Source organism: Hemiscyllium ocellatum, chromosome 2 (genome assembly GCF_020745735.1).
Source record: "Hemiscyllium ocellatum isolate sHemOce1 chromosome 2, sHemOce1.pat.X.cur, whole genome shotgun sequence".
NCBI lineage: Eukaryota > Metazoa > Chordata > Chondrichthyes > Orectolobiformes > Hemiscylliidae > Hemiscyllium > Hemiscyllium ocellatum.
In genome coordinates, this window is record NC_083402.1 from 118840881 (window position 1) to 118867687 (window position 26807).

Consider the following 26807-nt stretch of genomic DNA (forward strand, 5'->3'; position numbering starts at 1 on the left):
TACCTTACATCAAAGACATCTCTGAAATAACTTCCAGACTACTCAGACCCCTTGTCATCATGGTAGTCCACTAACTTACCAACACACTTAAACAGTGGCTAATGAACCTAAAGGACTTGTACAAATAACCAGCAAAATTAATGTCATTTACAAAGTACCATGCAAGGACTAGAACAAATACTACACCGGACAAACAGGCAGAAAACTAGCCACCAGGATACATGAACGGCAACTAGTCACCAAAAAAACATGACCCATGAGCACTTGTATTTTTACATACAGACATGGAAGGACACCACCTTGACTGGGCCAACCAATCCATCGTAGGACAAGCTAAACAGAGACACACATGGGAATTTGTAGAGGCCTGGCATTCTAGCCCAAATTCCATCAATAAACACATCAATTTGCATCCCATCTACCATCCTCAGAGAAAAAGAGAATCAGAAATGATGTCGCCCACCTTAAACCAAGGCCCGTAAATAGAAAGTGGGACGTAACACCAGTGCTTCACCAGCTGCTCACTAATGATGATATCTAGTATGGTGATGAAATGTCTGAAAACAAACCTTTCAGCTGAGCAAACAAACTTACAACCTGAGCTACAAATCTCAAAAATCACATTCATCATTAATGTTGTGCAATTTCAATATTACTGGAATTGTACTAATCTTTGTTTAGTAGGCTTTATGGTTAGATCACAACGTTACTTTAATTTGGTGACTGCCAATAGGAGAGCTTCCAGTAGTCCTTCAATTTAGTTTTTGAGTTCAATGCTGCTCTATTTGTACATGCACACCGTTACCCAGAATTCTTCTCAGGTTGAATTTTATCTCTCAGCTCCCCATCTCTTCCAAAATTGCCTTTTACCATCCAGTCCAATTACATTTTTCTCAAATGGCACACTCAAAAAGAAACACCACATCACTTGATATGTTTTAGATTAGATTAGATTCCCCACAATGTGGATACAGGCCCTTCGACCCAACAAGCCCACACCGACCCTCTGAAGAGTAACCCACCTAGACCCATTTCCCTCTGACTAATGCATCCAACACTAGGGGCAATTTAGCATGGCCAATCCACCTGACCTGCACATCTTTGGGCGGTGGAGGAAACCGGAGCACCCAGAGGAAACCCACGCAGACACTGGGAGAATGTGCAAACTCCACACAGTCACCTGAGGCTGGAATCGAGCCCAGATCCCTGCGCTGTGAGGCTGCAGTGCTAACCAATGAGCCACCGTGCCTCTTTAAAGAAAGACAACAGCTCAAAACAACTGATCTTTCATTGTTCATTAAGAGTGTTGGAGTTTTGTTAAAATGCACATAATGAATAATTTTTCTTGAGTTTTCTGCAATGAAATATGCTTGTGTTGGTACATTATCTTCAGTTGTGTAAATAATTTAAACATTTTTGATCTTGGATAATACAAGTAAATTTGAAAGAAAACCTTTATCAAATTTCCAGTAAAAGCCTAAAGGTAAAGTGAGTACATTTAACAACAGTGTCTGTACAATGCTGTTCCATTTATTTTTAAGCTGTTCAGTATTTGGTGATTAGTGTGAATGTTAACAATTCTAGAATTTTGTTTGTATTGCTTAGAGCGATAAACTGCATGGAATATTAAATTATTTCTGTATTGTCTTTGAAGTGCTATGCTCACACTAAATATTTTTAAGTATTCCTTATTTACTCTTACAGTAGCTCAATTGTATGTACTTTAAATCATGAACAAAGTAAAAGTACTTTAATCTTCTAATTTTATTTCTCCTGGACTTTCTTATATATTAGATCCTTGAAGAGGAAATTACTCCGACACTTCAGAAACTGAAGGAGGTATGTACTTAATGGTTGCTGAAATGCCAAAGGAGGAAATTAGGTATAATTTGGAAATCATAAATAGCATTTCAGAACAGTAACCCTCCACCCTGAATTCCTGCATTTCCTTCCTATTTCCTTCAATACTCAGAAATGGAAGATCATCTTTAATTTGATATTTTTCCCTTTAGGAGACCATCCTGCATCATTTCCTACAAAACTATTCACTGAGGGAACCTATCATTGACTACAGCTGTGCAGATTGCAATTGAAATGAAAATCTTAGCCCCAAACATAAATACTACTTTTCAACCACAGATCTACATAATCTTTCTTTATAAGGCTTAAAATTTTTAAAACTTTTTTTTTGTGTTTGCTATTACATGTTTTTTTTACTTTTCTGCATTGTAATCTCCCTTAATTCACCGAATGTGTGGTTAAGCAGTACAAGGTACAGTGCGGCATAATGGCTCAGTGATTAGCACTGCTGCCTCCCAGCACCAGGGACTGGGGTTCGATTCCAGCCTTAGATGGCTGTTTGTTCGTGTGGAGTTCACACATTCTCCCTGTGTCTGCATGGGTTTCCTCAGAGTGCGTCAGTTTCTTCCCACGTTTCAATGATGTTTGGTGCATTAGTGATGCTAAATTGCTTATAGTGTCCAGGATGTGCAGGCTAGGTGGATTGACCATGGGAAATGCAGTGTTGCAGGGATAGGCCTGGGTGGGATTCCCTTTGAAGGTTCTTGTGGACTCGATGGGCCAAATAGCCTGCTTGCACTCTATAAGGATGCTAAGGTACAGTGATTTCCCAGATGAACCCCGGTGCTAAATTACTTTAATTTTACTGTGATGATGAAAAGAATGCTACAGCTACGAATTGGTACACCTGGTTATAAAGTGAAGAATTAGTTAGTGCTGTTGCTGGTCATGGCTATTTAACATGTTGTCTTGACATCCAGGAGAAAGTTACTGGGTTGAGTGCTGCTGTGATGACCTCTGTTGATTAGCATGCTGGCACTCAGGCTTTCTTGAAAATATTTATTTGCAAAACAAAGTACTGGAAGCCAGCCACTGTCAGTACAACTGTCCTCAAAGTATGAGAGAAGATTATAATAAAAGTGAAGTACTGCAGATGCTGGAAATCTGAAATAAATTGCTGAAGAAATTTCATTGGCAGATCTGGCAAAATCTGTGAAGAGAAGATTGAGGCAGGGAGAAAGTTCTGATGAGATTGTCTAATTTGATGAGTTCTCTTCCAACAGTTACTAGCATCTGACTGGCTTTAAATGCTGGAATTGAATGTTTTTTAAATCTAAAGCTTCTCTATAAAACATGAGCTTTGCTACCTTTTTATAATGTAGCAAGATTTTTCAAAATTTTTCACATGTAATTGTGGTTAAAGGTTTGTGAAAAAGTTGTGTGTTAAAGAAGTAGACAATGTGGAGCAAGAGGTCAAATGTTCAGGAAGAATTCCAAAGTGTGAAGCATGGGAATGTATGGTCAGCACCTGTTCAGCAATAAAAATGTAGATGCTCAAAATACTAAAATTGGAGGAATTGATGATCTTGGAAGATTAGGGCTAGAAGAGGGAGATATAGCGAGGAGCAAGGCTCAGATGGATTTGAAAGCTGAGGTGAGATGTTAAAATTGGGAGAGTAAGTACAGGATCGGGAGCACTAGGGTTGATGGGATTTTAGAACAGATATGAGCTGCAGAGTTGTATCTGTAAATGTAATATTTCAACAAATTTTAAAATCTTTAAAGATGTGGTAAAGCTTGCCAGTTGGGCTTTCTGTAGGTTACTGGATTAAGTCATTTGAATTGATATTTTAATTTAAAAATTTGCCATTCTTAATACATTACAAATTAATCTGTTCATTTTCATTTTATTGGTAGGAAAGATCCTCATATTTGGAATTCCAGAAAATAACACGTGAGATTGAGCATCTAACCCGTCTGTACGTTGCATACCAATTTGTTTGTGCAGAGGAGACCAAGTTGCGCTCTGCTGAAGATCTAAAGTCTATGCAAGACAGTATCACTAAACTTCAAGAAACAAACTCTGATTGTGAAAAGAAAGTGAAGGAGATCAACAAAGAAGTGGCTGAGTTGGAAAAAATCCGAGATGAGGTACATACTAGTTGCAACCACTTGAATGTTCATTCTGATTTAATGTTACTGTTAAGTGTTTATTCCAGTGATAAATGGTACATGCATTTTGCTTGTTCACCTGACTAGTTTAGTTTGAAAATTGTGTGCCACAATTATAAGGTTCTTGATGACTGTGTGTGACCTGATATAAAAACTCAGCTTATGTTTTTGGTTTACTGACTGAAACAGAAGTATTAAATACAGACATGTTCTGCTATGTTCCAGTCACAAGGAGCATGTATCCTCCATGTGTTCCCCATCTCCTATCTAGATTACAGTCATTTTCTCCAAGTTAATTCCTTTTATTTCCCTTGACTAATTAGCTTTATTTTGAATGATGTCTCTGCTCTTTGCTTTTTTCACTTGAAAGAAACATTGAAATTGGGATTTGTCTTGCAGCAAGTTGGTGGAGTGCTTCAGTCCCTGGAACAGGCAGTTGCTCATGCTCATCGTATGGATGCCAAAGTGCAAAGTACATATGATTCTAAGAAAGACAACCTCAAAGCGGAAGAAAAGAAATGGAAAGCACTTATTAAAAGTATGGAGGAGGTAAGGCACTTGTCAAAATAAACTTGATGGTTAGTGGATTAGAATGTTTGAAATTACTTCTTTTTTATGTAGGTATCTGGTTTACCCCTTTATTTTGCTTATTGCTACCTTTGTCTCTCCAGGATGGTAATGCTGTTGCAGCTAAGGAAAAAGAATTGAAAAAGATATCTGATGAACTGAATGCTCTACAGGAAACTAGTCAGAAAGATAACAAGACTCTGGAAGCTGCTCAGCAGCACTTCAATGCAGTTTCTGCTGGTCTCTCCAGCAATGATGATGGTGAGGCAGCCACACTTGCTGGTCAGATGATGGCTTGCAAAAATGATACAAGCAGGGCAGAAACAGAAGCCAAGCAGGTTTGTAAACCATAATATACTTCGTGATTGCTTTTAACTTGAAGAGTTTTAATTAATTCAGCAGTGGATAATTAATGGATCATGTAAATATGGAACTTGAAGTGCAGTTGTTGAGAACTTGTTTTTTCAGAGTTTTGCTCTGCTTCTCAGCACAAATTATTATGTCACAGTGAATCTACTGAAGTCACAAGATAAAAACTTAGATGTTCAGGTCCAAGTTTGCTAAAAATCGCATGGTAGTACTTTTTTAAGTCACTAGAATGATTTCTTAAAATGTGTAGTGATTCCATTGAAGAGTGTGATGGCAGTGAACACAATGCAATATGGTATTTGAAATTGAAATCTAAATTAAAATAGAATGCTCAGCTAATATTGATGTTTTTTTTCTATTGAAAATTCTCTTTTTTTTAAACCTCTTCAGTACTTTGAATTTCCCTACATTGGTAAGTTCCTCTGAGATAAAACCACAAAATGCTGGAGGAACCCAGCAGGTCTGGCAGCATCTGTGGAGAGAGCGAGAAAGAGCTAATGTTTTCAGTCTGATATGAAATTGAAATTGGCTTTTATGCTGTTGACAGGGGATGAGTGGAACAGATAGTGAGAATGCCCAGAGAAAAAGACAGTTCTAATGGTTGTAAAGGAGAAAGTAAGCTAATATATTTTGTGTAAATGGTAGGTGTGAAATGGAGAAATTGTGTTCTGCTGAAAACAAATTCAACAGGATGCAAACAAGACACAGCCAAGTGTGTGGATTTCTAGTGAAAATTGAGGACATAGATTATGCTTTGAAGTTGTTGGTGAATTCTAGAGGACTTAAAGTACCTCAGTGAAAATGCATAGTTGCGCTTCCAGGTTACATTGAGCTTTGCATGCCCAAGACAGATATTTTAATACAGGAGCAAGATGGTTTACTCTTATGGCAAGGTCACTCATGTGGGCAGAGTGGGACCCTGTTTAATCTTTAGAATGTGGAGTCTAGTTGGGCAGAAAAGATGGACAATGGGAATTCTTTCTTCTGGAAGGAGGGGAAGATGTTAGGCCAAAAATGGCAAAAGATGATCATCTGAATGCGTAGACTAGTGAGATAGAAGGCAAAGATGAGGAAATCTTATTGCTGTTCTGGAATGGTGGAGAATTTCAGGGCTAAACTGTGGGAAATGGACCAAACGTGACTGAGTGCCTTGTCGACGATGGTGGCAGTTCTTGACTGACAAAAAAAAACGGTGTCAGAGGCACCCCTGTGAAAGATGTCATTATCAGACAGATATCAGGAAGTAGGGTGTGAGGAAGTGTAGGAGAAAGTGAGGACTGCAGATGCTGGAGCTTAGAGTCAAGAGTGTGGTGCTGGAAAAGCACAGCAGGTCAGGCACCATCTGAGGAGCAGGAGAATTGACGTTTTAGGCAAAAGTCCTTCATCTGGAAGTGTAGTCAGAGTAACACTGGGAATTGATGGGCTTGCAATGGATATTGATGGACAGCCCATAACCAGAAGTGAAACCAAAGGAATGGAAGGGAAGAGGTTAAAGTGACAGAAGAATGGAAACTGGAAGCAAAACTGAGTAATTTTTCCAATTCCAGATAAATATCTGAGGTAGCTATATTCATTCAGGCATGTGCCTTCAGCTGCCATGTCCTTAAATTCTGTAAACCACAGCCTGTCTTTCTTTTCCCCCTTTTTTTGAAAGATGCTCCTTAAAGCTTATCTCTTGATCCAATTCTAATATCTGTTAATGTGGCTCAAGTCACATAAAACTTGTGATTTGCTTTGGGATCTTTTACTATGGTATTTGGTGCTAAAAAAATACAAGTTTTTGTTCTTATAATACAGAGGAACTTCGATTATCTGGCATTTGATTATCCGAATTTCGGATTGTCCGACAAGATCGCATGGTCCTGATGCTTGGCTAAACTGTGTTGTCCGGCATTTGATTAACTGAATAAAATACTCCCCACCCATGTCCTTTGGATAATCAAGGTTCCTCTGTCAATTATGTCAAATAAAAGTTAACTACTAAATATAGAATGAAAAGATGCATTGAAAACATAGTCCAAATAAAAATTTGATAATCCTCACGAAGGACTACAATTGTTTGCTGTTACATCAATATTTTAGTATTCTTTTGGTATCATGGGCGGTACGGTGGCACAGTGGCTAGCACTGCTGCCTCATAGCGCCAGAGACCCGGGTTCAATTCCCACCTCAGGCGACTCTCTGTGTGGAATTTGCACATTTTCCCCGTGTCTGCGTGGGTTTCCTCCAGGTGCTCCAGTTTCCTCCCACAATCCAAAAATGTTAGGTAAATTGGCCAGGCTAAATTGCCCGTAGCATTAGGTGAAGGGGTGAATGTAGGGGAATGGGTTTGGGCGGGTTGCGCTTCGGCGGGTCAGTGTGGACTTGTTGGGCCGAAGGGCCTGTTTCCACACTGCAAGTAATCTAATCTAATCTACTAACACTGAGATGTTAAACAAACATGACTGGAAAGAGTTTCTTGAAGTTGCTGGCTACACAGGGGTTCAGTTTTAAAAAATAATTTTGAGCAAGCTGCAGAAGAACTTGAACAAGTTAGGAGAGTGGGCAAAAATGCAGCAGAAGGAATACAATGTGGGAAAGTATGAGGTTGTGCACTTTGTTAGTATGAACAGAGGTAATGACTATTTTTTAAGTGGGGAAAGGCTTCGGAAATCTGAGCAAAACGGGACTTGGGAGTCCTAATTTCTTATAGTAATGTGCAGGTTCAGATGGCAGTTAGGAAGGTAGTTGCAGTGTTAGCATTCATTTCAAGACGGCTAGCATACAAGAGCAGACATATACAGCCTCCAGTAGTACAACGCCCTGGTCAGACCTCATTTGGAATGCTGTGAGCAGCTTTACTCCCTGTATCTATAGAAAGATGTGCTGGTGTTGGAGGGGGTACAGAGGAGGTTCACAACACTGATGTTGGGGGTGAAAGACTTGTCCTATGAGAAACAGTTGACGATTCTGAGTCTGTATTTGATCGAAGGATAAACGGGGGAAAATTTCCTGGAAACATATGGAACACTGAAATGCTAGGATCAAGTGGTGTGGAAAAGATATTTCCACTAATAGGGAGAGAGTAGGACCTGGGTGCAGACCCTCAGAGTAAAGGTGGCATTAATAATGAGATGAGGAGAAATTTCTTCAGCCAGAGGGTTGTGAATCTGTGGAGCTCTTGGCTTTAGAAGACTGGAGGTCAAGTCATTGAATGTATTTAAGGCAGCGATAGATACATACTTGATTGGTATGGGGATGAAGGAATATAGGGAAAAGGCAGGAGAATGGGGTTGAGAAGTGTATCAGCCATGTTTAAATGGTGGAGCAAACTTGGTGTGCCGAAATGGCCTAATTCTGCCTGTATATCTACGGTCTTGTGGACAAAATCAGAAATGTTGTCTGTTTTTGATTTTTTTCATACTAAATTACTTAGCCTGACACAAGTGTAAAACAGAGGTTTATAATTTGATGTAAATCTATACATGGAACCATTTTAGAATTATTGACAAGCTAAGTTAACTTTGCTGTACCATAAATTTGTAAATATTACCAATTCAATTTTAATGAAAAAAATCTAAAATAAAATTTTGGGTATTTTGCTCTTGTACTGTAGGCTCAGATGAAATTGAAATATGCCCAGCAAGAATTGAAGACCAAACAATCAGAAATGAAAAAGATGGACAGTAGTTACAAGAAAAACCAGGATGATTTTGAAGCTGTTAAAAAGAGCAGAGAGAAGCTAGAAACAGAAATGCGGAAACTGAATTATGAAGGTTCGCAAACTTTTTGAAAGCACTAGTACAGTATCACCTTTGACTAATCATGTTTCAGATGAATAATGCTTGTGATAATTTCTCATTTTTATTATTTAATCTTTTATGAGTGATCATGTTGGCAGTATTAAAATGTGTACAGGTATCTCTCCCCGCCCCCAACTATCTGAAAGTAAAGCGTTCCTATGAAACCGTTGGTAGCCAAAATGGCATAAAGCGAAGAAGCATTAATTTATATGGGAACATTTTTGCTTTTTTTGTAAAAGTGAAAATCCTTTCTGGATTTCTTTCAGTTAGCGAAAACCGGTACTAATGTAGGTCATTCATAAAAGCAAACTTTTAAAAAGTGGGCGATGCTTGTATTCCATTGGATTGCAGTTTGTTTGAGTCACGGCTAGCCTCCAACTGATTTTTGTAATTTATAATATATATGAAATGAGTTGTGTGATGAGTAATCAGTGATTTTTGCATTGTGATCGATGAAGGAGGAGGATGAAGTAGAGAAGGGAATGGAGAAGGTAGCAGTTGTCAACCAGGTTTGAGGTTTTTGTAGTTTTTATGAATTTAAGTGGGGGTTGCAGTGTAGATGAGCAAACTAGCCGTGGTGCTGTGGTATAGGAACCAATTCAAGTGGAGGATTAAATAACAGCATAGTGATGGTAGTGGACAGTATAGTAAAAAGATAGACATAATTCTCTGCAGCTGTGAGCATGAGTCCAGAAGATTCTGTTACCTGCCCAGTGCTCTGGTTGGAGAGGAATTTGAATTGGGAGAAGGAGGATCTAGTGGCAGAGGTCCGTATAAGAATCAATGACATGGGTGGGATTATCAGACAGGCTCTCCTATAGATGAATGAAAAATGTTAGCTGTTATTAAAGTGGTTATGGCAGGGCACTTAGATCAGTTGAACGTAACCAGGCAGAGTTAACATGGTTTATGATAACGAAGCCATGTTTGACCAATCTATAAGAGTTCTTTTGAGGTGGTAGCTCCTGCTGCAGATAAAATGAACTATTGAGTGTGCCAGCTCAAACATTATTGAGTAAAATAAAGGGTTGTGGTGTAGGGGTAGTATATTGGCATGAATATTAGATTGAAATGGATCTTTTTTCATGCTGACAAGATGTGACATGCAGTATTGCTCCCTCCCCCCCCAAAGAAAACAGGGATCAGTGCTTGGCGCTGTTTACACTTTGTTTGAATGACTTATATTTAGCAAATTTGCTGTAGACACAAAAGTAAGAAAGTAAGTTGTGAAGAGGATATAAGGAAATTACGAAAAGATGAGGTGAGTGGGCAAAGATGGAGCAAATGGAGTGTACTGGGGTGAAATTGTTCATTTTAGTAGCAAGAATAAAAAAGAACCACATTATCTAAATGGTGAGAGGTTGCAGAGCTCTGAAATGCATGGGGATCTAGTTTTTTTTCATGATTGAATCACAAAACATTAGTATGCAGTATGGCATGTAATTAGGAAAGCTATCATTTATCACGGAAAATTGAATACAAGGTAGGGAGGGTATACTTGAGTTGCACGTGGCAGTAGTGATACGGCACCTGGAGTTCTGTGATAGTATTGGTTACATTATTTAAGGGAAGATGTAATTACATTCAGTGCAGCAAGAGAAGGTTTTTCTGGAATGAGTGGATTGTATTAAAAAACAGACTAGACTGGCAAGCTAGGCAGTGTTTAGAAAAGAGATCATTTGAATGAAACTAGCTACGAGGGGTCTTGACAGGGTAGATGCAGAAAAGATGTTTCTAGTGAAGGAGGAGTCTGGATCTAGGGGTCACTGTTTAAAATTCAGGGATTACACATTTAAAACAGATTGGGCGAACATCATCTGAGCAATATGAGACTTTACTTCCATCACATTTTAGGAAAAGATTCTAAAGTCCTTAAATATTTTGTATCTCAGTTTTACATATCTTTCGCCCCTTGCTTTGCAAGAAACTATCAGAGGTAAGCAAGAGTATAGATTTGAGGTTTGATTGAGGTCAGCAATGATGTGGTCAAAAGGTGGATCGGACTCCTAATTAATGTTGAATGTAAGGCATCTGACAAGTGCCAAATCCAAGGTTACTATAAAAATAAAATGTCATTGTTACCTCCTCTACATATTAGCATTGATAGTGAATGTTTACTTAACAGGAAAGTGGCACAAATGTGTTGCTTTCAGCTTGGCAAGAAAGAACAAGTGTATTCTTGCATGATCTATATCAATGACTTAGATAAAGGGATTGAATGTAAGCTGCTAAATTTGCTGAAAGATGTAAAAATAGATGGGCTAGGAAAGCAAGTTGTGAAGGGATATAGCTTTTTGCTCACTAAATAGTTTTTGCAGATGAAGTATAAAATGGGGAAAGTAGCGTGTTATTTAAATGGAAAGATTGTCGAAGTCAGTGGTACAAAGGAATCTGGGTGTCCTGGTAGGTGAATCACAAAAGGTTAACATACAGGTGTAACAAATGATTAAGAAGGCAAATTGAATATTGTTGTTCCAAATAATTTAAAACAAATGGAATATAAAAAGACATGTTGTGGTACACTTGTACAGAGAAACAACAAGATACAGTTTTGGTCTCCTAAAAAAGGATGTAATTATATTAGAAGCAATTCAGGTAAGTTTCTCTTGTCTGATGCCCAAGATAAGAGATTTATCTTCTGTAGAAAGGTTGGACCTGTATCCATTGGAGGTCAGAAGATTACAAGGTGGTCTTAGATTACTAGGGGTCACATGTTCAAGGTGAGAGGGGAAAAGTTAAAGTTTACGCAAAGGGTGGTGAGTGCCTGGAGCGTGTTGCCAGTGGAGGTGGTAAAGGCGAGCATGACAGTGTCATTTAAGATGTATCTAGACAGATATATGAAAGGGCAGGGAGCAGAGGGATACAGATCCTTAGAAAATAGGCGACAGGTTTAGAGAGAGGATCTGGATTGGCTTAGGTATGGAGGGTTAAATTTTCTTTGGCCTTATCAAGCTTGGTGGATCCTGAGGTGACATATCCGGGTGGACGCTGAAGGGATCTTTCTTCTTGTGCGATAAACTAAAATAGGGGACAGTTTATAAATAAGGAGTTTTCTGGAGTTCTGCTCCGAAAGATAGAGGCACAATCATCTGGTTGTTTTGAAGACTTGTAGGTCGACTCCTTTATTAGTCAAAAATCTAAGGGTACTGGTGATAAGCAGGAAACTGAAATTGCGTTCTCAATCAGATCAGCCATGATCGAATATTGGAGCAGGCTTGAGGGACCAAATTACTTAATCAAACTCCTAATCTGAATGTTTGTACAATGTGTGAACAGAAAAACTAGAGTTTTATTATTTACTGTTACTATGTGTTTTAACATTATTTCCTCTAAAGATGGCAAAGAGGAGAAACTTTTGGACAAGCGCCAAGGACTGTCACGGATGGTTAACAAACTGAGAGAGTCTTATGAAGTTTTGATGGCAAAATTCCCTAGTTTGAATTTTGAGTACAAGTAAGTTTGTGCCATCTGTCAACCTAAATGTACATATGAATAGAACATTTTTTTCTGCAGGCATAATTTTTAAAAACCTAAGTATTGTGGGTAACTGTAGAACAAGCAAGTGCAGATTGTTAACTTTAACATTTATAATTGCATTACAATAGCTTGTCAAAACATTGCGATAGTATATTTTCTAACATTCTAGCAGAAACATCACCACTCCCAAGTTCCCCTCCAAGTCACTCACTGTTGTGATTTGGAAATATATTGCCAAAACCTCAGTGTCTCTGGGTCAAAATCCTGAATTCCCTCCCTAATGGCATGTGGTCTGCCTACAGCACATGGACTACGGTGGTTCAAGAAGACAGATCACCATCACCTTCCCATGGGAAACTAGAAACTGGCAATAAATGCTGGGAAGCTAGCAGTGCCACATCTCATGAGTGAATTAAAGAACTCTATAACTTTTTGTCGGTTTTGTTGAGTTTCAATTCTTCATGTAGTAAGATTTGATTCCACAGCTCATTTAACAGCATTCTAAAATACACTAGAAATTACATACTATATGTTGATCGGAGATAATTTTTATCCCTGTTCAGTAGTCTATCTATCTGCTTATGTATAACTTATGAGAAACTAGTCAACAGCTGTCAAGACGCCTGGTGCAATTTATGGTGTTACCCAAAGAAGAACTGATTAGCTTTTCGCAAAGCTCTGAATCCTGGAATTTTTATAAAGCATCCATTAACTTTGGGACATGGAGTGAATTGATCTTGTTTTGTGTTATGGATTGTCACAGCTGTCGAAATGTGAAAAGACTTCAAAGTTAGTTGTTAGATATACATTGGACTGAAGCCTCCTCAGATTGAAATAAAATACCATTCTTATTTTGCAATTCTGTATTTGCTGCATAAACTAAGCAGGGAAAGGCTTCAAGGAAAAGTTGCATACTTACAGTGTTCAGTAGCACAGTATTGAGTGCCTTCTTTATTTGCACAATGTTGTTAATTACTTTTCATACATCCTTGTCACAATGTAGGAGTGTGTAGGTTAACCTGTATGGGTTAACTAAATTACATTTGCTACTTTTATCTAAATTTTATCAGAGTTGTAGGAATTGGGTTTCAACTGGCATTTTAATAATCTTTTTAGTATGTATTGTTTAAAAACTTTTTTAAAATCTAATTGAAAAACAAAATTTTCAATACTTTAGGGATCCTGAAAAAAATTGGGACTCAAATCGTGTGAAAGGTCTTGTTGCCACTCTTCTCTCTGTGAAAGATGTCTCCACAGCAACAGCTCTAGAAGTGGTTGCTGGAGGTCGTCTGTATAATGTCGTGGTGGACACTGAGGTAAATGAAACGCACCGATAATACTATATTAACACAAGAAACCTAACCTAAAACAAGTTTTTAATCGTATTGCTGCACCTACATGCTTTTCTTTAAGTCTTCCATGACCAATGTTGCTCTTAGAATTATTGTAATGATTTACTCCGCACTGTTTCTTTGTTTAGGTAACAGGCAAGAAACTTTTAGAAAAAGGGGAGCTCAAACGAAGATACACCATCATACCACTGAACAAAATTTCTGCTAAATGTATTAATGAAAGTATTGTTAAGACAGCCAAAAATCTGGTAAGCCCAGAATGTTGAGAATTCGGACTGTGAACCTAATGATGATCCTGCATATACATTCCACTTTTTGTTTGTGTGTGTGCTTTATGAAATGAATTGGTGCATATGAATGTTTAAACTACCTCTACACCATAGTTTGGGTTTAAAAACCACACTGTATGACAGATAACCTGCTGTGACGGCATTATGTGAATGCCCCTATACCCAAGGATTTCAGAGGTTCAAAAGGTAGCTCACTACCACCACTTCCAGGGGAATCTGGAATGGATAATAAATGCACCTCGACCCAGCAATTCCTATGTCCCATGAGCAAGTTTAAAATAAAAACAGCATAAAAGGTGATAGTGGAGGAATGAGCACTAGCTCATCCTGGAGATATTTGATCTTGTTCTCCATAAATACTGAAAATGAAGACAGAGACTTCTCCAGTTTAGTTTGTTTGAGTTTTACCCACGTGAGGGGATCCAGCTTGCAAGCTGTGAAGTTAATTTTTGGATTGTCTTTGTATCCAAGATTGAGTTGTCGAGCTCTACCTTTGCTATGTAAGAATCCTCCATGCAAGCCACATGACTACCCCAATGAAGCTGAGTTTTGATGAACATACTTTAAATGCCAGATTGTTGGTCTAAAACACCTCCAAAAAAAGCATGAAATGGATCTTCACTAATGATATTTGGTTCTTTAAATTTGAAATAGAGAAAATAATTCCATGACTGGAGAAGTCTGAGACTAGAAGTCGCAAATGTAAGATTTGTAACACATCCATAGATCATTTATTTTCTCCATGAATTATTTTAGAGTTCAAGGTATGGTGATGAACAGGACAAATGCATTTAAGACAAACTAGATGAGCATGTCTGTGCTGTAGACTGTGCAATTGTATATAAAACTCCAGTATGTTGCCTGTCTTACAGCTGACTTATAGTATTTTTTTGGTTTCTTTATTTCAGGTGGGTGTGGATAATGTGCACACAGCCTTGTCACTTGTTGGATATGAGCATGAATTAAAGAAGGCAATGGAATATGTTTTTGGGTCTGTGTTAGTATGTGACTGCTTGGATAATGCCAAGAAGGTGACTTTTGATCCTCGGATAATGACGAAGACAGTCACGATTGGTGGAGATACCTTTGACCCGCAGGGAACGTTAAGTGGAGGTTAGTTTTCTAATGCTGTTGTGTTCATTGTATTGCTTCCTGGACCACATCATAAAAATAAGTATCCTAAACTTATTATCCTAAACTCTAAGTATCCTAGAACCACACTAAAATTACCTCAAATTGGTACATTATACTCTCCAGAAACCAAATACAAAACTTGTCTTTTCTCACTTCACAGTATTTAACTAAAATAGCTTGTACTGGAAGTCTCAAACTGGCCTATTGAATATTACCAATGAAACAATTATGTTCAGTAAAATAATGCTCAAACTATTACTATTCTGTTTATCAAACAAAATACAATTCCCATTTTCCCTTTTGTTAAATTAATCACTTTATCACCTTGGGCTATGCGCTTCTCCTCAAAATCATTGAACAGCAAACCAATGAATAATCTTAACTACAAGCAGTAGAGTCATAGAGTTGTACAGCACAGAAAAAGACCCTTCGGTCCAACGTGTCCATGCTGACCAGATATCCTAAACTAATATCTGCCCATTTGCCAGCACTTGGCCCATATACCTCTAAACCCTTATTCTTATACACACCCAGATGCCTTTTAAATGTCACAATTGTGCCAGCCTCCACCACTTCCTCTGGCAGCTTATTCCATACACGCACCACCATCAGTGTGAAAAGTTGCCCCTTAGATCCCTTTTTATATCTTTTAGTTTCTCACCCTAAACATATGACCTCTAATTCTGGACTGTCCGAGCCCAGGGAAAAGACTTTGTCTATTTACTCTATCCATGGCCCTTATGATTTTATAAACCTCTATAAGGTCACCCCTCAGCCTCTGATGCTCCAAGGAAAACAAACCCAGCCTTTTAGGCCTATCCCTACACATCAAATCCTCCAACCCTGGTAACATCCTTTATAAATCTTTTCTGAACCCTTTCAAGTTTCACAACATTTTTCTGATGGCAAGGAAACCAGAATTGCGCGCACTATTCCAAAAGTAGCCTAACCTAATGTCCTGTACAGCCTCAACATAACCTCCCAACTCCAGTACTCAATGCTCTGACTAATAAAGGAAAGCATACAAAATGCCTGCTTCACTATCCTATCCACTTGTGACTCCACTTTCAAAGAACTATGAGCCTACACTCCCAAGATCTTTGTTCAGCAATACTCCCCAGGACCCTCCCATTTAAGTATATAAGTCCTGCCCTGATTTGCCTTTCCAAAATGCAGCACCTCCCGTTTATCTGAATTAAACTCCACCTGCCACTCATCGGCCCATCTAATCAAGATCCTGTTATATGCAGAGGTAACCTTCATGTCCACTATGTGTCCAGTTTTGGTGTCATCTGTAAATTTGGTGTCTATAGCTCCAACTCATTTATATAAATGATACCACTGGTCACAGGCTCCCAGTCTCAAAAGCAACCCTCCACCACCATCCTCTGTCTTCTACCTTCAAGCCAGTTCTATATCCAAGTGGCTAGTTCTCTCTATACTGCATGAGATCTAACCTTGCTAACCAGTCTACTATGAGGAACCTTGTCAAACACCTTACTGAAGTCCATACAGATCACGTCCACCTCTCTGCCCTCATCAATCCTCTTTGTTACTTCTTCAAAAAAGCTCCATCCAGTTAGTGAGACATGTCCCATGCACAAGCCATGTTCACTACCCCTAATCAGTCCTTGCCTTTCCAAATACATGTAAATCCTGTCCCTCCAGATTCCCTCCAACAACTTGCCTACCACCGATGTTGGCTCACCGGTCGACAGTTCCCTGGTTTTTCCTTACCATCTTTCTTTAAATAGTGGCACCATGTTAGCCAGCCTCCAGTTTTCTGGCACCTCACCTGCAACTATCAATGATACAATTATTTCAGTAAGGGGCTCAGCAATCACTTCACTAGCTTTCCAGAGAGTTCTCGGGAACACCTGATCAGGTAGTGGGCATTTATCCACTTTTATGCGTTTTAAGACATCCAACACCACAACCTCTGTAATATGGACATTTTTCAAGCTATCACCATCTATTTCTCCACATTCTATATCTTCCATGTCCTTCTCCATAGGGGACACTGATGCAAAATACTCATTTAGTATCTCCCCATCTCCTGCTGCTCTGCACACAGGCTGTCTTGCCGATCTTTGAGGGGCCCTATTCTCTCCCCAGTTATCCTTTTGTCCTTTTAATGTATTTATAGAATCCCTTTGGATCCTCCTTTTAACCTTATTTGCCAAAGCTATCTCATGCCTTTTTATCATCCTGATTTCCCTCTTACGTATACTCTACTGCCTTTTATACTCTTTGAAGGATTCACTCGATTTCTGCTGTCTATAGCTGACAAATGCTTCCTTCTTTTTCTTAACCAAAACCTTAATTTCTCTAGTCATCCAACATTCCTTACACATATCAGCTTTGCCTATCACCCTCACAGGGATATACAGTCTCTGAACTGTCATTATCTCTTGTTTTTTAAGGCTTCCCACGTTTCGGCCATCCCTTTGCCTGCAGCATCTGCCCCCCCAGTCAACGTTTGAAAGGTTTTAAATTAGATTCCCTACAGTATGGAAACAAGTCCTTTCGCCCAACAAGTCCACACCAACCCTCCGTAGAGTAACTCACCCAGACCCATTCTCCTACCCTATATTTACTCCTAACTTGCCAATTTAGCATGCCCAATTCACCTGACCTGCACGTCTCTTGGATTGTGGGAGGAAACCGGAGCACCTGGAGGAAACGCAGACCCGGGGAGAATGTGCAAACTCCATACAGACAGTCTCCCAAGGCGGGAGTCGAACCCAGGTCCCTGGCGCTGTGAGGCTGCAGTGTTAACCACTGAGCTACTGCTGCCGGTAGGTCTTGCCTAATACTGTCAAAATTGGCCTTCCTCCAATTTAGAATTTCAATTTTTAAAACTTGTAGAACTCTGGTCTATCCTTTATCATCACTATTTTAAAACAAATAGAATTATGGTCGCTAGCCCCAAAGTGCTCTCCTACTCTCAACTCATTTACCTTTCCTGCCTTATTTCCCAAGAATAGGTCAAGTTTTGCACCTTCTCTCGTAGGTAAATCCACATGCTGAATCAGAAAATTTTCTTGAACACCCTTATCAAATTCTTCTCCATCTAAACTCTTAAAACTATGGCAATCCCAGTCTATGTTTGGAAAGTTAAAATTCCCTACCATAATCACCCTATTATTCTTCAGATAATTGAGATCTCCTTACAAATTTGTTTCTAAATTTCCTGCTGACTATTGGGAGGTCTCTAATTCAATCCCAATATGGTAATCATACCTCCCTGGATGTATTCTCAGGAATATACCCCTAAGTACAACCGTAAAGCTTATCCCTTATCAAAAATGTCACTCCCTTACCTGTCTTGCCCCCTTTCTATCCTTCTTATATAATTTATATTCTGGAACATTGAGCTGCCAATCCTGTCCATTCCTGAGCCATGACTCTAATTACTATAATCTCCCAGTCTCATATTCTCACCTTGCCCTGAGTTCAACTGCCATCCCTATTAGGCCTCTTGCATCGAAACAAATGCAATTTAATTTCAGTCCTTGATGTCTGTTTTGTTCCTGCCTGCCCTGACTGTTCGGCCTGAAAAAGGGTTACACCTGAAATGTCGATTTCTGCACCTCCCGATGCTGCCTGGCTTAACTTGTTCTTCCAGCCTCCTGCCTGTCTTCTTTGGATTCCAACATTTGCAATTTTTTTATCTCCTTCTCATACACTCAGGTGGATGGATTACCTCCAGGAAAATGTATCTGTGACTTTTCTTTCTTTCTTAACTGCCATCCAACACACCCCCTAGCTCCTGAAAATTCATTATTACCTCTGTCACTCCAACTGATCTGATAGGATTCACAATTAAAAACATTTCTTGCAGACATAATCATCAGTAACATGGAAACTCTCCTTAAACTCCCACATCTCACTCTACTAAAGCCCATCTTTGTTCCTTCACAACCTATAGACTTAGAAAATAGCACTGCCTTTTTGCTGTAAAAAAAAGTGCTCCAGGCTAACTTAGTACTTATGGTTTATATTTTTAAAATTTAATCAAGAGACAGATCTCAATGAAAGATAGATATCAAGAAAGAACCCCCACTATTCACTATTGTAGATTTAGAGCAAGGTTACATCTCAAATATTATGCACCTATCTAGTTCTGTGCTGTGAGCTCTCCCATACAGGTTCCTTCAAGGTCACCTGTGAATTTTGCTGTTGTTAATCTTTCCTAGATGCACTTCAATGTCCAGAGATGGTTGCATTCATACAACAAAGGCAGTAACTATGCAGATTCACTGCTGTGTCAAACAGCAGTATAGGTTTCTTTGTCTGACCATGTGGTCATTGTCTTTGTCTTCCTCCTTTGTGTCATTGTTTTGATCTTTTTTCCTCAAAGTTCCAAACAATGCAACAACTTATAAAACAGTAATTGCTGCTCCTGGAATTCGAGGAAATCGACCTCAGCATATAAAATAGGTCAAAAAAGGAGTAGTTCTAACAGCCACAATTTTTTCCATCCTCCATCTTGGATTACTCACATCACAAAACAGTAAGACCATAAGACAGGAGTGGAAGTAAGGCCATTCGGCCCATCGAGTCCACTTCATTCAATCATGGCTGATGGGCATTTCAACTCCACTTACCAGCATTCTCCCCGTAGCCCTTAATTCCTTGTGACATCAAGAATCTATCAATCTCTGCCTTGAAGACATTCAGTGTCCCGGCCTCCACTGCACTCTGTGGCAATGAATCCCACCACTCTCTGGCTGAAGAAATGTCTCCGCATTTCTGTTCTGAATTGAACCCCCTCTAATTCTAAGGCTGTGTCCACGGGTCCTAGTCTCCTCGCCTAACGGAAACAATTTCCTAGCGTCCACCCTTTCCAAGCCATGTATTATCTTGTAAGTTTCTATTAAGTCTCCCCTTAATCTTCTAAACTCCAATGAATACAATCCCAGGATCCTCAGCCGTTCCTCGTATGTTAGGCCAACCATTCCAGGGATCATCTGTGTGAATCTCTGCTGGACACATTCCAGTGCTAGTATGTCCTTCCTGAGTGTGGGGACCAAAACTGGACACAGTACTCCAAATGGGGAGTAGCACAAAGGTGCTTTTATATTCCAACCCTCTTGAGATAAATGACAACATTGCATTCGCTTTCTTAATCACGGACTCAACCTGCATGTTTACTTTCAGAGAATCCTCGACTAGCACTCCCAGATCCTTTTGTACTTTGACTTTACGAATTTTCTCACCGTTTAGAAAGTAGTCTATGCTTTTATTTTTTTTCCCAAAATGCAAGACCTCGCATTTGCTCACGTTGAATTCCATCAGCCATTTCCTGGACCACTCTCCCAAACTGTCTCGATCCTTCTGCAGCCTCCCCACTTCCTCCGTACTACCTGCCTGTCCACCTAACTTCGTATCATCGGCAAAGTTCGCTAGAGTGCCCCCAGTCTCTTCATCCAGATCATTGATATATAATGTGAACAGCTGCGGCCCCAACACTGAACCCTGCGGGACACCGCTTGTCACAGGCTGCCATTCTGAAAAAGAACCTTTTATCCTAACTCTCTGCCATCTGTCAGACAGCCAATCCTCAATCCATACCAGTAACTCACCTTGAACACCATGGGCCCTCACCTTGCTCAGCAGCCTCCCGTGTGGCACCTTATCAAAGGCCTTTTGGAAGTCTAGATAGACCACATCCACTGGGTTTCCCTGGTCTAACCTACTTGTCACCTCTTCAAAGAATTCCAACAGGTTTGTCAGACACGACCTCCCCTTAGTAAATCCATGTTGACCTTTCTAATCAGACTCTGCTCTTCCAAGAATTTAGAAACCTTATCCTTAATGATGGATTCTAGAATTTTACCAACAACCGAGGTTAGGCTAATTGGCCTATAATTTTCCATCTTTTGTCTTGATCCTTTCTTGAACAAGGGGGTTACAACAGCGATCTTCTACAATCATCTGGAACTTTCCCTGACTCCAGTGACTTTTGAAAGATCTCAACCAATGCCTCCGCTATTTCCTCAGCCACCTCTCTCAAGACTCTAGGGTGTATCCCATCGGGGTCAGGAGATTTATCAATTTTAAGACCTTTTAGCTTTTCCAGTAGATTATGGTAACTGTAAAGTTGGTGTAATTAAAAACAAACCAAAATACTTGATCTGAGGGAGACAGAACTGAACCATCATAATCATCCTTCAGCACTTTTTTATTGCAGCTCTTGAATACCCTGCCTTCCAATGTGCTGTCTAAGATCCTCTTTCACAGTTGTTTTTTAAATGTATTTAAAGTACAAGTAAACGATCAGTAATTTACAAGTTTTGAAGCATTTGCCCACACAACTGCTGCTGCGAGTCACATCGAGACTTGTTTTAAACTGGTTATTGAATTGAATGACTGCAGTCTCTCTGCACTATTTCTTTGGTTTCTGTAGTAAAAATCCACTTGATAGCTGTGTACAGCCACATTTTCAAATACAGTGCCTGGCAATCAGCCAGATATTTGTAGTTTACATATGCCTGGCAAACTCCCTTTCTAGGGTTATTAAATATCAATTGGATCAGGATATATCTGGGTATTTACTAATCTACTGTGTAGAGAAAAAGATGAAAATAATATCCAATAGACAAAATTACTCTTTGTAACCCAAGAATGAATGCAGGAGATTCTATTTCCAGCATTACTTTGATAAGTGTTTTTAATCAGACGACTTCATTATTTGGTCCTGTTAAAATGAAGGCCACCCCTTTATTTCCATGCTGTTGAAGTTTGTGGGCCACAGTGAGCAGAAATGTGCTTTTATCGGGTGCTTTTCATTCCCATTTGTAAGATTTGTGAATGGATAGGCGAGGCATTTGTGACCCTTCTCTGTACTAATTGTGTTAACCAGGTGCCCGTGTGCAGTCTGCCTCTGTGCTGGTTAAACTCCAAGAGCTGAAGGATGTCCAGAATGAGCTCAAGTCAAAACAAACTGAATTGCAGCAAGTGGATAAAGAGCTGGCAAGTCTCCAGAATATTGTTGAAATGTATGTCTGCTTCTTGGGTTATTAAAACCTCTTTTATTCTACCGAAATTATTATTTGAAATGCTGAAAGTGTATAAATTGACAACTGTTTATACAAGTTAACATTCTAGCTGTCTCCATCTCTACTCCCCCCACCCTCCCAACTGCAAGGAGAGAACTTAGATTTGTATAGCACTATGCCAAGCCTCTCCGAAACATTCAACGTGCTTCACATGCAATGTTTTATTTTGATGTATTTTGCTTGTCTTATTGGCAAAGAAAAACCCTTCATACCTCATCACTAAACAAATAGCTGATCAATTTGTGGTGCTTGTTAAGTAGTAGTGCTGGACAGAAAACTGGCTGAGAGAGCTCTATTGCCAAAACTCTTAACTGAACTATTGAAATGGATAGGGAGCTTCTGTTTCCTCTCTCTTTCAAAAGAGAGGCAGCTCAGACCATGTAAGTAGCCCCTTAATACAATACTTCTATGTCAGCTTAAGTTGGGCTTGCATCCACAAGTTTCAGACTCAACCAGAATCTGGTTACAAGGTCCTGATTGGGGCAGGCACAAAGGTCAGCTTCTTGGCTCCATTCCACTTGCAAGTTGTTTTCCTGAACTGCGAGGGGGGTTGTGCATGGAATTATGCTGCAGTTTCCTAATTTGCCTTTGGGTTGCCAGAAGCATTCAGGGTTCAAAGCAGCTGTCTGATAGCACTGAGGAAGCAGGGCCAGAGCTCTACGAAGCCTTAGAGGTCCTCCCATCTTTCTTGGCTTCAGCAGCCACCTTCGGCCATGTTTTAAAAGTTGTACGTTCTAATCATACAACAATGACTCAGTATCTGTATCTGTCAGTCTGCTGAATTGCTTCCTCACCTCTGTCTTTTATGCACTTGTGCAAGTAATAGCCTTCATCTGCCCATCAAAGCTTTTCTCCTTTTGGTACTTTATCCATATTTTGATCCCTTAAGTCCAACTGGCACAGACTTGAATGTTTATGACGTGCATCTAGTTTAACCATTCATCATCAAATCTGACTGGATCTGTTGATGCTATCAGACCTTGCTGAGAGGTTCTTTTTATTTTAAATTTTAAAAAATTTGAGTGAGGTCATCTTCCAATATCCAGAATCCTTAATTGAATGTAGAGCCCATTCTCTGGACATTTATTGACCAGTTCAGGAGAAATTGCAGTTGAATGTTCCTCTTCAATTCTAACTGCCAGCTGAACCTGATGACAGGATCCTGAAGCCCACAAGAAAATGCTTGCACTCGAAGTTAATGTTACTTACTCCAGTGCCACTGACATTTTCCATGTAATCTTTACTAGATTATGTTGGTTCTATCAGGTTTACTCCTGAGTTTGGGGTTTTGTTTCTCTGCAGGGAGCTTTTCAGGCACCATCGTACTGGAATCAGTCTGTTTCTGTTAGCTGCCGTTCTCCTTCTCTGCTGCCCAGTCGCCATTATTCTACAGCTTGTTGACTGTTTCTCATTGTTGATGACATTGTTTAACTGCTTTTCTGGCATACACTACTCATTATTGAGACCACAACTGAGTTCCTTGAATGACCCTCTACTGTTTCAGATACATCTTTTATTTCTTCATTACCCTTTATAATTACCTCTTGCATCATCAGTCTCTTTTATTGTTTAATCATTAACCATCTTTTTCCATTCCACATCCCACCACACAATAGCTTTCTTGCCACTGTGTATGTGTGCAAAAATTGTAACATGTAAAGCCTATTCCAGTTCTGACATGAAATTTTGACATTGTTTTCCTTCTACAGTCTCTGAGACCTTTTTTTTTCTGTTGCTATCTCAATTTTCCATGACTTTTCCTCAAGAAAATCTCAAATAGTGCGCTCGTGGATACTATGACGCTCCATCAATTCATGAACTCATTCATTTGCCACACCTATCCCTGAATTTGAGTGTTAGTTAATTGGTGCTGTAAGGAGCCTCCAGCGTATCTGCAAATCTACTGCATTCTACCACAAGACTTTGAGCATTTAAGACTTTGAAGTTTCCAGCCTTTGGCCTTCCATTTGCCAAAATGCATCTGTATCTGTCAATCTGCTGAATTGCTTCCTCACCTCTGTCTTTTATGCTCGTGTGCAAGTAATAGCCTTCATCTGCCCATCAAAGCTTTTCTCCTTTTGGTACTTTAGCCATATTTTGATCCCTTAAGTCCAACCGGCACAGACTTGAATGTTTATGACGTGCATCTAGTTTAACCATTCATCATCAAATCTGACTGGATCTGTTGATGCTATCAGACTTTGCTAATCTCGGCTCAAAGCTTCCATAGTTTCACAATCAAAACTATTCCTATTCCTTTTAGCCATTATTGACCCTTTTGTTAGGCTATTCTCTACCCTTGCCTCCAACAAATGAGGGACCCATGAACCATGACATAATAATTGAGACCATCATTCTCTGCCTTATTTTTCTCCCTCTCCCCCTTTATCTACTCATTGCTGTTCAACAAGCCATATCTTCCCCCAAGGACCCACTTGCCTTAGCTGTGACTTGACTTTTTTTTGGAGACAGTACAAAATGTTCCCAAGTAGCCAGTACTGGACCAGTTTCTTTTCTCCACTTTGTCGATTTATATATTGCAAAAATGTTATTGACAACTGATCCTTTGTAAGTCCAAGTGCCCTGTTATTTTGCAAGCCTTTCTGTTCTGATTCTGAATGAATATCAGAGCCAAAAACCAATACCTGGTGTCTCTCCATTCCCTTCCCAACCCTGATCCATTTTATTCAAACTTTTCATCATATTTTTGATCTGTTCCACAGGTATAAATCATGCATTTCCTCATGACTGAAAAGCCTGGTGGTAGTAGTAAAGCTGGGCTGTTGAAAAGAGTATACACATGCTTTTGGACTCCTTTTGTAAAAGGCGTTAGCCAGATTTAAAGTTTGTGTATGTGGCCAGTGAAGCTTTGTGGGTTAAATTTTGGCAGTGTAATGAAAAAGATAATAACTACAGAGATATCAAAGAACAAGAAAGGGAAAGGCTTGACTATATTTATTTAACTGTTTAGGCCAAAGTGATTCAGTAAACAAATTGAAAACACCCTTTGTGTTCTGATGTGTCACATTTGATGATACAGATTCTTTTTTGTCCTTGCAAATCTTTTCAGATACCGAGAGCTGAAACAGCAACGTGAATTAAAATCTCAGGAGGAAGAATTACTATTAGTGAAGCTTCAACAGAGCTCCTACCACAAACAGCAGGAGGAATTGGAAACCCTTCAAAAAACTATTGGTATTGATACTATAACTGTAAGGGATGGGGTGGGGATGGAATTACTGAAATTTTAAGAATAATTTTCATGAAAGCAGGATATCGTCAGAGAAGAATATATTCTAGCACGCTATTTTATATGGCCTCAATTTTGAATACCTGTTTAAATGTTAATGTGTAAAATGGCTGCTTTGCATTACTTCTGGGAAAAGGCTTTGAAGTATGGCTGACATTTGTTTCTGTTAACATTGTTACTAAAAGTGATAAAATGGCATCCGTGGGGTGTATCATTAGAACTGAATCTATTGCTTTGTATGTTAAAAGAGTAACCTGGCAAAATACCTAGTGAGGTAAGCTTCAGTAGCTAGTTTGGCTTTAAAAAGGGCAGATTTTGACTAAATTTTGCTTCTTTCAAAAAAGAGAATCAGCAATTACTATTGCCCTTTATAATCTGAAATCATATAGAGTCATAGAGATGTACAGCATGGAAACAGACACTTCGGTCCAATTCATCCATGCCGACCAGATATCCTAACCTGATCTAGTCCCATTTGTCAGCACATGCCCATATCCTCTAAACCTATCCTATTCATATACCCATCAGATGCTTTTTAAATGCTGTAATTGTACTAGCCTCCACAACTTCCTCTGGCAGCTTATTCCATATATACATACATGTGTGAAATCTTTGCCTCATAGATCCCTTTTATATCTTTCCCCTCTCATCCTAAATGTATGTCCTTTAGTTCTAAATTCCCCCACTCCAGGGAAAAGACTTTGTCTATTTGTCCTATCCATGCTCCTCATGATCTTATAAACCTCAAAGGTCACCCCTGAGCATCCAATGTTTCAAGGAAAACAGCCCCAGTCTATTCAGCCTCTCCCTATAGCTCAAATCCTCCAACACTGTCAACATCCTTGTAATTCTTTTCTGTACCCTTTCAAGTTTCACAACATCCTTCCAGGAGGGTGACCAGTATTGCACGCAATATTCCAAAAGTGGCCAAACCAATGTCCTGTACAGCCGCAACATCACCTCCCAACTCCTATACTTGATGCTCTGACTGATAAAGGAAAGCATACAAAATGCCACCTTCACTATCCTACTACCTGCAACTCTACTTTCAAGGAGCTATGAACCTGCACTTCAAGGTCTTTGTTCAGCAACACTCCACAGGACCATGCCATTAAGTGTAAGAGACCTGCTCTGATTTGTTTTTCCAAAATGCAGCACCTTGCTTTTATCTAAATTAAACTCCGTCTGCCACTCCTTAACCAATTTGCCCATCTGATCAAGACCCCTTTGTAATCTGAGGTAAAGTTCTTTGCTAATCACTACACCTTCAATTTTGGTGTCATCTACAAACTTACTAACTATGCCTCCTATATTCACATCCAAATCATTTATGTAAATGATGAAAAATAGTGGACCCAGCATCAATCCTTGTGACACACCACTGGTCACAGGCCTCCACCACTATCCTCTGTCTTCTACCTTTGAGCCAGTTCTGTATCCATTTGGCTAGTTCTCCCTGTATCCCATGAAATTTAATCTTGCTAACCAGTCTCCCATGGGGAACCTTGTCGAACACCTTGCTGAGGTCCATATAGATCATGTCCACTGCT

General features: G+C 39.5%; 1 protein-coding gene across 1 annotated transcript in view; it reads left to right on the forward strand.

The window, feature by feature from the left end:
• smc2 (structural maintenance of chromosomes 2) overlaps positions 1–26807 on the forward strand; it is a 53531-nt gene that overhangs the window by 11346 nt on the left and 15378 nt on the right. Inside the window, exons 6-16 of the mRNA XM_060839366.1 lie at positions 1795–1839; positions 3718–3951; positions 4372–4521; positions 4644–4877; positions 8504–8663; positions 12026–12143; positions 13345–13483; positions 13648–13767; positions 14718–14922; positions 21812–21947; positions 25078–25202. Of these exons, the coding sequence (XP_060695349.1) occupies positions 1795–1839; positions 3718–3951; positions 4372–4521; positions 4644–4877; positions 8504–8663; positions 12026–12143; positions 13345–13483; positions 13648–13767; positions 14718–14922; positions 21812–21947; positions 25078–25202 (1666 nt within the window). The remainder of the gene's footprint in view (positions 1–1794; positions 1840–3717; positions 3952–4371; positions 4522–4643; positions 4878–8503; positions 8664–12025; positions 12144–13344; positions 13484–13647; positions 13768–14717; positions 14923–21811; positions 21948–25077; positions 25203–26807) is intronic.